General features: G+C 43.6%; 1 protein-coding gene across 2 annotated transcripts in view; it reads left to right on the forward strand.

Moving 5' to 3' along the window:
• The first annotated feature begins 311 nt into the window (after positions 1 to 311).
• Positions 312 to 15,914, forward strand: part of LOC136612823 (zinc metalloproteinase-disintegrin-like protein H3) — a 39,963-nt gene continuing 24,360 nt past the window's right edge. For both annotated transcript variants that reach the window (XM_066593523.1, XM_066593524.1), the window contains exons 1-5: positions 312 to 468; positions 8,506 to 8,588; positions 11,686 to 11,762; positions 12,328 to 12,406; positions 13,816 to 13,892. In XM_066593523.1, the coding sequence (XP_066449620.1) occupies positions 417 to 468; positions 8,506 to 8,588; positions 11,686 to 11,762; positions 12,328 to 12,406; positions 13,816 to 13,892 (368 nt within the window). In that variant the 5' untranslated portion in view covers positions 312 to 416. The remainder of the gene's footprint in view (positions 469 to 8,505; positions 8,589 to 11,685; positions 11,763 to 12,327; positions 12,407 to 13,815; positions 13,893 to 15,914) is intronic.

Here is a 15,914-nt window from a genome sequence, read left to right on the forward strand (position 1 = left end):
CCTAAACCACATGTGCAGTGATATGATACATTTTCATTGCAGTCGCAGTGTACAAGTGTAATATTGGTCTGAGCTTCTCGAAGCGATGTCGCGCTCACCCATGTAAATATTATCAACATCCCCAATACCGGCTGCATTGTTGACTACATCAAAACTAACAGCTATAAAACAGGTAATTGTTCTCTGGGAAATGGACAGGTTGGTCTGATCACCTGGCACACAGCACAACCCTCCAAGATGCCAATGAGGCAGGGCAGGGATAGAACAATAGGCAGCGGCTGTCACTTCCTTCTGCACAGAGTTGAGTAACCTGTTTGCTCATGTGAGTCTATAAATCCCTGATGCAGCGCATAAAGCTCAGCATTTCCTCAGTCTGTCTGTTCTGGAAGGTGTGAGCTCGGGGGCACAAGACGACCATGCTGGGGGCTGCAGTCATTCTGCTGGCATTGCTGGACAGCCAGCTACTAGGTGAGTCCACAGCTGTGCCACCTGGCAGCAGGTATCGTGGCATTGGTCTATATGTGCTATGAGGTATATGTGGGTTATCTGTAAGATCGGACCGAGCTGTAGAGTCGTTGCTCTTCTTGATACTAAGTTTCTAAAAGTTGTTCTAATTAATGTGAATTGTATGATTGCGATGATTTGTTTTGCGCTGATCGGTTCAAAGTTTACAAGCGCAGATATTCCATATGCTGGAATGGATCATATTACCTGGGTGGCTGTGTCATCAGGGCTGGGACTGATAAGACTCAAGGCTAATGTTCTTGGTAGGGGTAATGTCCGGCCTTTGAAATGCAAACGCTTCCCATAAGCTTCTCAGACTGCTAGGAAGTGGGGAAATTACAGCGGTGGCGATTCGGATGTGTCACTGATTGCAAGCTCTTGGGAAATACCATATTATGTTATGGTTATAGGTGAGCTCTGTGAGCCCATGCACAATCCGCATATACTGAGCACATCATTGGAATGAATTGTCCATTCCGCACCTATTGGCACTTTGCACGCCGCCTTTTTTTCGCACTTTTTTGTTGTATTTTTTTTTAAGTTCTTTTGGGCGGCGTTCTTAATTCATATATCTTTCTCCATGCGTTTTTTCTTCCATGCATCTCCCCAGTCCTATAGAGAAGCCTATATCTGCATTCACACTTGTTTTATTTCTGAACTACAGGAAAAAAAATACGTAGAAAAAAATGCATGCGGCTTTCATAAACCGCGTGTGGTTTTTTTTGTTTGTCTTTTAAACTGCATTCGTTTTTTTTTTTGCTGTGGTTCAGGAACGCACAAATAATACAACAAGATCAAAGTGTGAATGCAGGCTGAGGGGAAGTTCACACGGCGGGATTGACGGGGCTGGAAAACTCAACATCAAAATACGCCTCAATGAGCCGCGCAGAACACGGTTTTTGCACTTGTGTTTTGAAGTACCTTCACTTTCTCTGAAGCGGAAAATAAAAAAAAGTGACATGTCACTTCTAGAGATGAGCGAGTATACTCGCTAAGGCACATTACTCAAGCGAGTAGTGCCTTAGCCGAGTATCTCCCCGCTGGTCTCTAAAGATTCGGGGGCCGGCGGGGGTGACAGGTGAGTTGCGGGGGGGGAGAGAGGGAGAAAGAGATCTCCCCTCCATTCCTCCCCGCTCTCCCCCGCCGCTCCCTGCCCCCCGCCGGCCCCCAAATCTTTACAGACGAGCGGGGAGATACTCGCTTGAGTAATGTGCCTTAGCGAGTATACTCGCTCATCTCTAGTCACTTCCTTTTTACCCGCGGCACGCATTTTAAATATATGTCAGGAAAAACATGTCTGCAAGACAGGGGCACAATTTACCATTCCAAAATAATGGCATGCGTGTTGTAAGCATATTTTGGCACAGAACACACTCCAAAATGTGCGCCAATATACGCCATGCCAACACATCCTAAGGGCTCCTACACAGCTGCCTTTTTTCACGCGATTGTCAATGGGACTTTCTAATGTTAAAAATACTTTGCAAGTTGGTGCGTTTTTAACATTAGAAAGTCCCATTGCCAATCGCATGAAAAAAGGGCAAGTGTGCCAGAGCCCTGAGGGTGCTTTCACACCGGTGGGATTACTGTACTTGTATTTAGACGTACGGATTTCGGTACGGAATTCTACAATGTCAAATTCTGCAACGTTCATGCAGAACAGCTCTGCCGGTGTGAAGGCGGCCTCACGGGGCGTTTCCATAGGCCATTTTCCCGTGCAAGTTTTGTGCATCGTGAGACACTCAAAACTTCAACGGAAACAGAACCATTTCCAACGGGTTTTTTCATATCGCTATGGGATGAATAAATTACAGCATTTCTTATTATTGGACGATATCACCCATTATTTTTAAAAGGCCGGAAAAAAATCGCCTGGCGTTCATATGCCCTGTGATGTGCATGCGAGTGCAGTGCCATTTTTCTGTTTTTTATTATTGAAAGAACATATGATTTTTTAGGCGCATGACAATTAAAGGTTGCAGCAAGGTATCGCAATTCTTGCTAAATGCATTGCAATTCTGGGGGAATCGCAGGTTTACGACCGCAGTATCGCTCCGAGTTTCTCGTAGCCATGTCACGCTCGCCGGCTTAAATGCGCCCATAGTGAAATTACATTAAAAAACGCCACAGCTAAAGCTTACTGCGATTTGAGAAGCATGTCACTGATCAAAAAACACACCAAAAGTTTAAAAAAGCCACAAAAGCACCCAATTTTGTTTATAGTGACTCCTATATTTTGATATATGGCTCTAATGGTGGCCAGACGCTATCTCGATGGCTTTATCTGGTGTCAGTAACAACCATAGCAGTTTTTTTTCCTAAAAGCACTATGTGTGAAACCCCTTAAGGTACCTTTACAGGATACGACTGTAGGGCGCTTTACATGGCAGCGATGGTCGTTCTGTGAATGGCGCGGAGCGGTTGGGGGATCATTCCATTCCAGCTGTCTACTTCCATTCATAGTAAAGAGGAGATACTCAAAGACAGAGCGCCTCCTGCTTACACGGCCCGACAGTCACTTGCTTTTTAGTTCTGCTAAAAACCAAGTGATTCTGACAGGTGAGCATTTCCTCGCTCGGTGCACTGTCGGTGGCCACATATACATAGGGTTATTATTGCCCAAATTCGCCATTTCCAGCGAGGAATGAGGTGATAATAGCCCCATGTAAAGGTATCTTTAGGCTTAAAGGGGTTTTCCCATTTCTAGCTGTTTTCAAACAGCTCCGTACATTACACAGTGGCTTGGGTTGGTACTGAAGGCTGAGTCCCATTCACTTCAATAGGATTCAGCTTGCAGCACCAATCTGGGCCACTACACAATGTACGGAGCTGTGTTAAAACAGCTAAAACTGATAAACCCCTATAAGTAGCAATGCTTCTAGAGAATAATACCCCCCTAATATGAGATTCGATATAGTACTCCATGATTAATCTGTGTAAAATGAGAGGTACGATATGAGCACAAGCCAAAATCAATCACTGCTGCAATTCAGTAGGTAAAAAGATACAAAATTGTCTCTTCTGCTACTTAAAAAACTGTAACTTGTTCACCATTGTGGTTCTGATTATAGAGAAGTTCTAATTATATGGAATAAGAGGGACTTTTTTGTAACTCCACATCATGGCTGGATAAATCGCTGACTAATATGGGGATTAAAACATAGTGTGTAAAAATAGCCAAAAGTATGAAGACTCCTCAGAGCTGACAATCTAAATTGTGGATGCGTCAGCGTGCGTCTACCTCCTTTCTGACACTTTTACCTGTGCGCAGGATGACTGTAGGGATTATTAATGCTGATTCATGGGTAGTGGTGGGCAGCCGGGTACTGAAATAGCTGGCAGGCAAGTCACAGCCTGGTATTGTGTGATCTCCGATCCATCACTGAGGAATGACTGCGATTATGACGTGTTCACTGCTGAACGCTGGGAAGATGTCCCCCCAGGCTACTGTGGATGTAGGTCTAAGACATCCTGGAATGTTGTACTTAAGGCGTCTTGTGGAGAAAGGAGGAGGGTTACATACTAATGAGGGTCTGGGGGCCTTTCATATTGAACTATTACTAATCAGATTCTCACGGATATCAGCAATGACCCTGCCGGCGACCGAACGCCGAACTGTAATTTGATTATCGTTCAGTTTGTGCTGGCATAAATATCAAGCGACGATCGCCCCGTGTGATCAGGCATCTATGACCGACTGCCTGTTAACTGTGAATGGAGTCCGCATCACGCTATCATGAGTATCTAGGCATACGCTCGTCTGCAGGAGCCCCGACTAGAAGCTCAAACAGGTGAACGTGTTAGCGCATATTTTAGCATGCACGAAAATCAATCCCGCAAAACGTGATGAAGCAAACCCATTAATGCTTCTTGTTCGCAATTCCTGCGCAAGAGAAAAGATAAGACTCGCCTTATGTTCTGCGTGTCATGCAGAAAGATGCCATAGAAGTTCAAACAGGTTCAAAAAAGAAGGAGACGGGTGTGACCCGGGGTACCACCCATGTTCATGTGTAAATACGCTCCGTTGAGGTGAGCATACTTGCGCATACGCCCGTTTGTCGAGGCCCCAAGGGTGGCTTCAGACGGATGTATTTGCACACGTTTTTGCTCACGTAATGCACAGAGGATAGAACCCCTAGATTTGAATGGCTTTGTTCCCACGTCCTGATATATAGAACATGCTTTATCTTTCTTTGTATTTGTGCACCAAAGGTCCCCATAGAAATCCATAAGAGGTGCGCGATAAGCTGCACAATTCCGTGAAAAAAATTAAACATCTGGACCCCATTATGCGAAATAGCCTTTTAAATCGGGTGGGGGGGGGAGGTGTTGCACGCACATGAACAGGTAATGCGAGCACAAAATAGTACAGCACAACGTACAGACTCGTGCACAAATCACCATGGTTCACTTCGCAAATACGTTGCACTAAATGTGAGTATTTGCGCATACGCTGGTTTGAAGACGCACTAATAAGGCAGTAGGCTGTCTGTGTGCAGCTAGTTGCAGATACCATGTTTCCCTGAAAATAAGACAGTGTCTTATACTAATTTTTGTTCAAAAAGGTTTAACTTTTTTACATGTATAGCTGCCTGGACACTATTTAAATGGACTTTTTTAATTAACTGTTAGCAGGGCTTAATTTTGGAGTAGGGCTTATATTTCAAGCATCCTCAAAAAGCCTGAAAAATCATTTTGCATCCTTAAAAAAAATTCTGGAAAATCATGCCATGTCTTATTTTCAGGGTATGTCTTATTTTCAGGGAAACAGGGTACAGACAGTGCACAGACATGAATAAGCCCTTATGCAAAAAGTGTCCTTCCAGCAGCGGAATATAAGGGACTTCTTGCACTGTTTATACAGTGAAGTGTTGCACAACGTCTTGTAAACATGTTGCGATATCTTCGGAGCCCCATAAAACATGTTTACTGCTCCGCTCACAGCCCTGCGGGTGCAGATACAATGTAGCCATTACTGCAGCAGCCAGAGGTTACATTGTATCACTCTGTGTTTGTAAATAATCTCTGGGCAGAGAACAGTCAGCAACCATTGCTGTGAAAGCTGCTCTATCCTTCAGATAGACGCATTTGAGCGCGCTTGTGCGCAAAACACAGAGAAGAGAATGCATTGATTTCAATGGGCGCTTCTCATTTCCATTTTTTCACTGCTGACATGTCATAGAGACACGTGTCATTAGCAGCTGTAGTGGTGGTGGAGGGGTGTCAGGGTTTGGCACCAAATCTCCCATGGCTTGTTGAATGTAGTCGCCGCTCTACTCCACACTGTGGCCTTCTTATAAAGAGGAAGTACTATAAGGACACAGATATGTGTGATTAATTTGCACTTAAAAAAGTAACAGAGCAGGATGAGCAGAGGAGTAAATATTTAATGAGTATGATCGTACCATATTTGTGCCCTTATTTTATAAAAAATGTGTTTGATGGCCTGATGAAGAATCCTAAGTAGATGCGAGGGCTCGCTATAACATCAGGTATTTTTGTTAGTAGAGATGAGCGAGTATACTCGCTAAGGCACATTACTCAAGCTAGTAGTGCCTTAGCCGAGTATCTCTAAAGATTCGGGGGCGGGCGGTGGGGGAGAGCGGGGAGGAACGGAGGGGAGATCTCTCTCTCCCCCCGCTCCCCGTCGCAACTCACCTGTCACCCGCGACGGCCCCCGAATCTTTAGAGACGAGCGGGGAGATACTCGGCTAAGGCACTACACGCACATCTCTATTTGTTAGCCATTAAAAGGTATCATATCTACAAGATTACTTGGTTACTCTCTGTGAGAACAATCACATTTTGCAGCACTTACATTTAGGGCCCTTTTAGATGAGCCGACTTAGTGTTTGAAGGAGCGAGTGATGTCACCGCTGGCTCGTTATCTCATGCAGCCTGTATATACAGGCAGATACATCGTTGGTTCGTTCAAACAAGAAATCATTCAGTATCATTCAGTCTTCCACATTCACTGTATAAGTGAATGAGAAGAGCTGAACAATAAGGGAACGAGCCAATGATGATTTTTATGCTTGCATGAAAAGATTGCTGAGCGAAAAGTGAACCATTTTCATTCGTCTTTCTGTAGTTCGCTCACATTCAGACTGAACGATTATTCTTCACTTTCGCTCATTGGAACGATTTTTTTGAATGATAATCGTTCCATCAAAAAGCACCGTAACACAGTAACAACCTCCTTTCTTACATACGTATGATGGATTGAAGGGCTTTTGTCAATTTTTCCCCCCTGAACATTATATGACAAGCAATCTATGTGTCTCCCTACACAGTATATAAATCCCCCAACTATATATCTCTCCCTCAAATATATATCCTTCTTACCAGTATCCCCCCCCCAATACTTTTCCCCCAAGTGTGACACCACCCTCCCCCCCCCCCCCCCCCCCCACCTCCACCCTGTATATATCTCTCCCTGAACAACTAAAGTGCACCAACCTGCATGGTGACATAGGGATCTCTTGTCTGGCTCGTGGCTTTATGCTCTTTCTAACAAAAGAACTCATAAAGGTAGGTTAGTACTAAGGAGAGAGTTTCCTCTCTGCTCCATCACACAGCCATATTGCTATTCCATGAGCTGTGTGCCAGCAATAGAATATAAAGTGGATTTCTCAATATGTTTCAGCTTTTTTAGGGTTCTCTGTGCTAGTATGGTCTGATATTCACCTGAATTATAACACTATACTCAGAGGAATTTATAAACTGTAATCTGGAATGTTTCATAGTGGAAGCCATGATGATAGCCCGTCATTGTCAGAGATGTATCATGTTTAATGCCATATAATCATGCCCATTGGAAGAAGGATTAGTGTAGTGCCATATAATCATGCCCATTGGAAGAAGGATTAGTGTAGTGCCATATAATCATGCCCATTGGAAGAAGGATTAGTGTAGTGCCATATAATCATGCCCATTGAGAGCAAATCTGGTTTAGTGCCATTTAATCATACCATTTGGGAGAAGGATAGATGTAGAGCCATGATTTGACATTGACTTGAATGATGAATGTTGTCGAAGGAATTGGACCAGAATAGGACATGTTGCCATATAATCATACCCATTGGAAGAAGGATTGATGTAGAGCCATGACTTAACATGAACTTGAATGGGCGACTGTCGTCCAAATGCCAGATCTAGAAACATGGCATTCCAAGACCAATCAGAAGATAGAATCTACTAAGACAATGACCAGTGAACAGTGGAAAATCAAAGCACACACGGATGTCCTCCATATACACTCTTCTTTTTTTGCTCGCCTATTGACTTAAATGGGTGACTATCATCCAAGATGTTGGACCAGAATAGGATGTGTCACCATATAATCATACTCATTGGGAGAAGGATTGGTGTAGTGTCGTATAATCATAAGCACTTGGGGAAGGATAGGTGTAGTGCCATGGCCAGAAACATAGCATGCTAAGACCAATCAGAAGACAGAATATACTAATGAGCAGTGATTGGAGATGTTGATCCAAGAAGTTGGGCCACAGTAGATCATGTTGCCATATAATCATTCCCACCGGGAGAAGATTGGTGTAGAGCAATATAATCATACCCATTGGAAGAAGGATTGCTGTAAAGCCATGACTTGACATTAAATTGAATGGGTGACTGTCGTCCAAGGAGTTTGACCAAAATAGGACATGTTGCCATATAATCATACCAATTTGGAGAAGGATTGATTTAGTGCCATATAATTACACACATTTGGAGAAGGATTGGTGTAGTGCTAGGGCTGGTAACATAGCATGCTAGGACCAATCAGAAGACCAGCTCTACTAACTATAATCTCTGTCTATGATGATTCTTCAGAGTGTCAGCCTGAGAGTGAGATCTGTACCCAGTGATGTAGTGCAGATAGTATGTCATTTCACAAATCGTTACATCTGTGATCACATAGATTAAATGACTGTATATCATATCTGTACATGATTATATAGTAGCCGCTTTACATTGACTGTTATATTTTTCTCTCTCCAGCATTTAACGTATTACCCAAGGGGCAGAAATACCAGTTGGTGGTTCCTGAAAAAGTCCATTTCCAGCATAAGAGAGACACGCAGGTAATTCACATTCACATCGGCTTCTGCAGATCTCCCAGTGTAAAGGGGTTGTCACCTGGTTTCCTCATTATACACAGTGGTTGTTGTTGTAGATAGTCTTCAAGTCTACTTTATTCAGTATAGAGGCATAATAACAGGTTGCCTCTCACCGATAACATTGATGGAATATCTATTAGATGTCTGAGTAGTAAGGATCCAAGAGTTTGACTCCCAATGATACAAGAACTAAATAGCTGCTACCACTTTGGTTTCTTCTTTAATACTCCCATCTACCTTCTCTGTGCAATGAATTACAACGTGGCCCTATTTAATGGATTGGGTTTTGTTGCAATTCCCATACTGGACTTGGTCAGAATTGACATAATATCAGATAGGGCTTTTCAAGACTATAAACTGATGAATCATGTGGAGAATGGAGACAAGTATTGAGCTTAGTAAGGAGAAGAAGGACTTGTTTTACTGCTTCAACTCCGTTTGCAGGCAGCCTATGAAGTGGCTTAATCTGCCACTGGGGAAGTCCACTACAAAACTTACAGGTCTGTCTGCAGATTTTAATGCAGATTTGATGGCAGAATTAAACTATTTTCAATGCTAAATCAATGAGTCATGGTACCAATTGATTCAGACTCATGATAAGGTTTGTGTGTGGTGCAGACCCCATGAGGCCATGGACCCCAGTTGTCAACAAGGCACTGTGCAGGCTGGTGGTTGCTCCATACTGGTTTGGGGTGTATTCTCATGGCATAGATTGGGTCTACTGGTCCACCTAAACATGTCATTGGCCGGTTTCCACTGTGTTTCACTGCTTGGTGACCACGTGAAGCTTTTCATGGACTTCATAAACCCCCACAATGATGAGCTATTCCTGCAGCATAATGCACCATGCCATCAGGCACAAGTTGTCCAGAATTAGTCTGAGGAGCACTCTGGAGAGTCCCTATGAATAGTGTGACCTGCTCGTTCACTTGAAATGAGCCCAATCAAGTATTTATGGGATGTGGTGGTCTATTCACACCTGAGATCCTGAACCTACAAATACTACAAAGCTGTGGTTGGCTCACCATCCCTCCAGACAATTTCTGTCCACTTGTGGAATTGATGCCACATTGAGTTGATGCACTTTGCCCCACAAGAGGGGGTCCTATACAATCTTAAATCCTGTTCCATGACTTTTGGCACATCAGTGTATAAAGAGGGATTAAAATGCATAGCATGCTGGGAGTTTTAATTTGATCACAGCTGGAGACTCCCTGATTTAGAATAACTACCCCCCTCCCCATTCTCTTCCTGAAAAGTTCTGTTAGCTGCCTCAACTATACTGTAGGGGTCTTATTAAAGACAGGTCCAGATGGCTCACTAGTGTTAATGGGGGGCTTCTTCGAACAAATGATGTCAGGGATGGGGAGAATTATCGAGCATGTTGAGCATCCACACCTGATCCTTCTGTTCCCCCTGGAGATAAGCTGCCACAAGAGCTGACTCGCTGCAGCTTTCCCCTCTGTCCTCTTGTAAAACACATGAAGACTCAGCCGAAATGGACATTCACTAAATGGGGGAGTTGGGTGGAATATCTGTCAGCAGAACTGACAGTTGTTGAATACCTTAAGTAGTGGTGTCTCCATTACCAACCTACAGAGGTTTCCATGTTCTATGTGCCAAAATTTAAATGACTCTTCTTATTTGCACTAATTTGCAGCTCATAGATATGCAGAGTTCCAGTACAAAAAGTTGGCCAGATCAATTCATAGTAAGGCCATCCTGAGGGTGGGCCAAAAAGTGCACAAAAAAGGGAACCCGAGGCAATCAGGCTACATTAACATGATAAAAGTAGACTTGAACACTGAAACATTGGCAGCCTGAGGACATTTTTTGTGTATTTTGTACCTCATTGAGATGGCTTTGTCTTTGATGTGTTGCTTCAATGGTGTACATAGAAGGTAAAATGCCCCATAGCAAAAGATCAAAATGGACCCAAAAATATGATCCTGGGTTTAGCCACCCGGGATAGAAAGACCTAAGGGTTGTTTCCTTCTTAATGTGTTTTCTGTGAGCTTTGAGTCAATTCCCCTATGTTTGCTGACAATATAGGAAAGGAGAGTCCTGTCCAGGATCAAAAAACTTACTTGCAAAGAGGATGAGGCCAAACAGGGCTGGGCGCTATATACCCAAGGGGGCCATAGCAGCTGTATGGTTTGCCTCTATGGGTTTTGTTTACAGAAATGTCCTATAAATAAAGTGACCCACCGGAGGGGGACATAAACTGCAGTTGTTATTCTCCACCGTCTTTCCAATCCACGGGTTCTAGGTCCTGTTTTTGGCCATCCAAGATGGCCAATGCAATCTTCAGACTTCCTAATCCCCGCAGTGCATTGATAGTGTTAGATGATTAATTCACTATACCAGCCCTATGATTGTCCAAAACTGCTCATGTGATTAGTAGTGGCCAATGAAAGAGCAGTGCACAGGGTCTATTAGATAGTTAGAAAATTGCTGCAGCCATCTTGGATAGCCAAAAAACGCTGAATCTGCGTAGGGGTCTCCAAATGAAGCCTAAGCTCAGTTTGGACGCTGCCATGTATTGTTGCATTATTTGGGCTCTATATAGTAAATCATAGTCAGGGGCCATCAATAGAAAACAATGCACAAGACACCAACAAACTAGGACTGGCCCTGATAGAAGTATACAGTCACTCAATGTTATGATGTATTCAGATACAATGTAACAGTCACCAAATGTTGCAGTTGACAGCAACTTTTACACCTCATGATTCCAGAAGGAACTTCCTGTGTGACAATGGCTGCTGGCAGAAGTTTAGATTCACTTTTATTAGTAACATGACTGAACATAAAAAGTTTGATGACTCAAAACACGTGAAGATTGTTTTGTCTGACTCTAGTTGGATGACCTGCTTTTACGAGGCATCACATGTTCAGTGTATAGCAGTCCTATATAATTAGACCAGTCTTGATGGATCTTGAGTACTTTCTACTTCCGTTCCGTTTTATGATGACTGCCATCTTAGTAGATTATAGTAGGGATTGGTGGGCTTACATTGTGGTTCTCTCACCTACAATCCGTTTTTTCTATTCTGCACAGAGCAAATACCCGGACCTGGTCCAGTACAAGATTCACGTGGATGAAAAACCTTTAGTTCTCCACCTGGAGAAGACAGAGTGAGTCTCCCTTTGTGTTACCTTGTATTACAGCCATGACGGGGGACAACCTCCGGCAGGGAAGTCAATCCAGCATTACGTGTTTGTCTACACTAGTGGATCAATATTTGCAGTTCGTCACTAGAAAAGCCTATATCCTATGTAGACATTTGAATAATTTCACCTCCACCCTCCCTTATTTTATTGACCAACCTAAACCTTGAGTTACATGATACAACAAGTTGGCATGAGAATCGGGATCTGTATGGAGAAGTATCAAATTCTTCTGATGACTGCATGTTGGAAAATCTCTCTTCCAGTATATGACCTTCCTGATAGCAGGGATTTAAAAATCTTAAAGGGCAGCGGATGGTCCTCACTGGTTATAATGGGGTCCGTCCAGCTTCCATTCAGCCCTCTGGTATATTCCTGGATGGAATAGCCCAGCATGCTGCATCATTTCATCCAGGATTTGGGGATGGATCAGAGGTTTCTGAATTGTGAGTGAAGCATCACATTGCCTCGGGACCTTGATATGTGGCAATGATTACTCTACTAATGACTCTGTTCTTCTGTTCTTCTACAGGGGTCTATTAACAGAAGATTTCACAGTAACCCATTATGCGAATGACGGCACTCTGATAATCACCAAACCACGGGATCAGGTATGTAATGTTATGCCACACATCTGGCATTGACTGGCACTATAGATAGCCAGGTCAGCTAATGCCAACATCATGTAGTATGATCTTAATGCATTGATCTCCATGTATGCAACTCCTGCGCATGTCTTAGGGTCCATCAAAGCTCTGTTTAAAGGGGAGTCACTGATTTAGATGTCTTGGGCACATTGGACTTGCACCCCAATTTCACTCTCTACACAGCTATGAAACGGCAGCTACATTTCCCATCTAAGTAGATTTAATTGGGGATTATGCAAAATAATTATTTGGGCACCATGTGGTACACAATACACAGGGGCATCAATATAAGGAAAGGCACCAGCTTACTTAAATGGGTATTCCCATCTCAACACTTCCTGGCTGAGATTAGAAACCCGTGGCTGGGTTTCTGACCACTTAAGCCTCAACAGCCTGAGGGTGCGGGCAGACGAGCGTAGGCGTATTTACGTTCGCACGAGCGCAGCGTATAATCGCCCGAGCGATCGTTTTTCACCGATCACGACCAGAGCTAGAAAGCGTATTTTCGTTTGTTCCTACTTTGCAAACGGTCTTTTCGGCGATTGAATATGCGTTGGCGCGTATTTCGGTCACATATGTTCCGTTTTTTTTCGAATTGCCGTTTTTACGCGCCGTAAAATCGCCCATGTGAATGAATACATTCGAAACCAGTGCCTCAGATGGTCACGTATATACGTTTGGTCGCAAAAACGCGCCGTTTATGCGCTCGTCTGCCCGCACCCTTATGGTGTTTCCGTAACTCCCATTGAAGTGAATGGCTGTTATGGAAGCTACTTACCACAGCATGCCACGTTGTTTCTGTAACTTAGGAGTTACACAAATGGTGTACTGTGCTGTGGGTTATGGAAACTGGCAGATTGTTGTGCTTGGCTATTTCTGTAATACCCAGCGACGTGGTAGGGAAACCAACTGGGGGTGTTTCATCTCAGCTAGGAAGTGCTGAATTGGGAATACCTCTTTAAAGGGTTTTTCTAGGACTCCAATATTGTTGACCTCTCCTCAGGATAGGTCATCATTGGCCATTAGGTAGGCATCTGCCACTCAGAAACTCGCTGATCAGCTCCATGCCAGGCACAGCACCATATATTGCGTAGCAGCAGGATTTGGGATAGCATTCTCTTCGATGGGATTGAGTTGCTCTCAAGCCAAATGATGAGCGAACATGATGTTACTGGCCTGAAAAAGAGGCCTAGGAGGTTGTGCCAAATACACATTATGCCACTTGCTCTTCTAATGTAGCATGGGGATCTTTGGACCCTCTCAGGCTCCAGGGCATGAGCGACTTCTACATTTATACCCCATATAGCTACGGCCCCCAAATCTCTTCCATCGCCTGTACCATATACTTCACTTTCTTTCTGAATCTCTTGCAGGACCATTGCTGCTACCAGGGCCATGTGAAGGAGGATGACGACTCTTCGCTCAGCATCTGTACATGTAAGGGGCTTAGGTAAGCAGGGACACAAAGAAATGACATGTCAGGGATAACAGCCCAAGCCATCCAGGCTTTAATTAGCTGTGCTCTCTTCCGTAGTAATTATAGATAATTATGTGTAATTACAGCTAATATCGGTGTCTTAAGAGCTTGTTTTCTGTTCTCAGATCATGTTTGGAAAGAGCTGTATTGTAACACCTTCATGTGCCGTACCGTCATATTACCTCGTGCAACTTGTGCCTAGAGACACAGCCTGGGAATATTGATGCTTTTCATGGGCATGTGCCATTATTACGCCCTGGCATGTCTCTGCCTCTTGTGTATCCCTGCCACAGTGCCAAACCAATGAGGTGTGTTTACTCCCTCAGTGCCACATACAGGGATGGTTTTAGGGTATGCCAAAGTAGACAATTGCCCCAGGACTCCATTTCCTAGAGAGCTAGACTCCAAAAACTACATATACTATATATATATATATATTAGCCTAGACCATCCTCTATTACCATTAACCCTAAACCAATTAATTACAGTATACCCATGGCGACTACACTGAATGGCCACTTCATTAGAGATCCCTATTTAGCAGTACGTTGAACCTCCTTTGGTCTTCAAAACTTCAGCAATTCATCATGGTGTAAATCCCACTAGGTCCTGAGATCATTCTGTAGGCATATTGGCCCATATGGACATATGGAGGTGCTGACATGCTCTGACCAGCTGATGGGAAGGGGGTCATCGGTTCAAGCTGCTTGCACCAAATTCTGACCTCCCATCAGCACGGTGCAACACAATTCTGGATTAATTTGGCCAGGTGATGTTCTTCCGCTGCTCAGTGATGCAATTTTTGCATTTTTTTGCATTTTTCTATTACTTGTAGACAGCAATGGCACTGGAACTGGTCATGTGCTGTTATAGTTCATCCATGCTAAGGAATGATGAGTTGAGTGTTCGACAAATTCGTTGTATTCAGCTGCAGTTTGCTTAACTCGGTAGCGCCTGTTGGTCAGAACAATTCTTCACACCCTCCCCTGACCCCTTTTGTTGATGAGTTCTTTATGTCCATAGGATCCCCCTTCACTGGATGTTTTTTCCTCAAGCACATAATTCTCAGTAAACTCTCCACACCGCTGTATGAGAAGAAAACCCCACAAGGTTGACAGTGAAATCCCGGCCCCGACTAGTCTACCACCGATGACCACGTGTCATTGGAAGTGGCTCAGATCGCTGGATTTTCCCATCTAATGTGGATTCATACTGATCTACAGAAAACTTGTAACATGACTTTATGCTGCACTCCTGGGTAACGGGTCTAATCTCCTTACAGAGAGGCTCCAATCTTGAAAAAGCTGGGGCTCTGTTAAAGGGCTTGGGGCTCTAATAAAGGGGCCATTCAGTGTATATGGCAGTATTATATGGGCTTTTCAAGCGATGCTACATATTATCTGGCACTCTATGGTGGTATTCGTTTGACACTGTATGGCAAAACTCTTCAGACATTCCATGGCACTATTACTTGGACACTGAATGGAAATGTTGTATGGACTGTATATGGCAGTGTGGTGTAGACACTATATGGTAGTATTACTGCACTGTACGGAAGCATTACTTACCACTGTATGGTATTAGTTACATGTAAACAGTTCAAAAATTATCAATGCTTTTATATATTTGTGTTTTTAGAAATAATAAGAAAATAGCCCTAAAATGGTGATCAGGAGACTCTACCTTGTTGCTTAGGGTCCAATGTTCTGTACAATTAGTCCTGGCTACATTGGTGTACTTACTGTATGCTGTCCTACTTACAACCTACTTGTCTGAGCTTTGTCTGGATTGCTCTTGTAAGACCTGTATAGATGTTTTTGGAGGTTCTCCCATCTGGAACCCTATGAGTTAAAGTGGTAATCATGGTGGCAAGTATATTTCTGGACTCTCTACTGGATATGAGGAAACTTTTGAAGAGTTTGTTTCGGCCGCTTTGGCGAATTTTGTCAAAACGTTTGGTTCAAATCGAACTAGAAGTTCAAGACGACCATGAAA

The sequence above is a fragment of the Eleutherodactylus coqui genome, chromosome 2, assembly GCF_035609145.1.
Source record: "Eleutherodactylus coqui strain aEleCoq1 chromosome 2, aEleCoq1.hap1, whole genome shotgun sequence".
Lineage (NCBI taxonomy): Eukaryota > Metazoa > Chordata > Amphibia > Anura > Eleutherodactylidae > Eleutherodactylus > Eleutherodactylus coqui.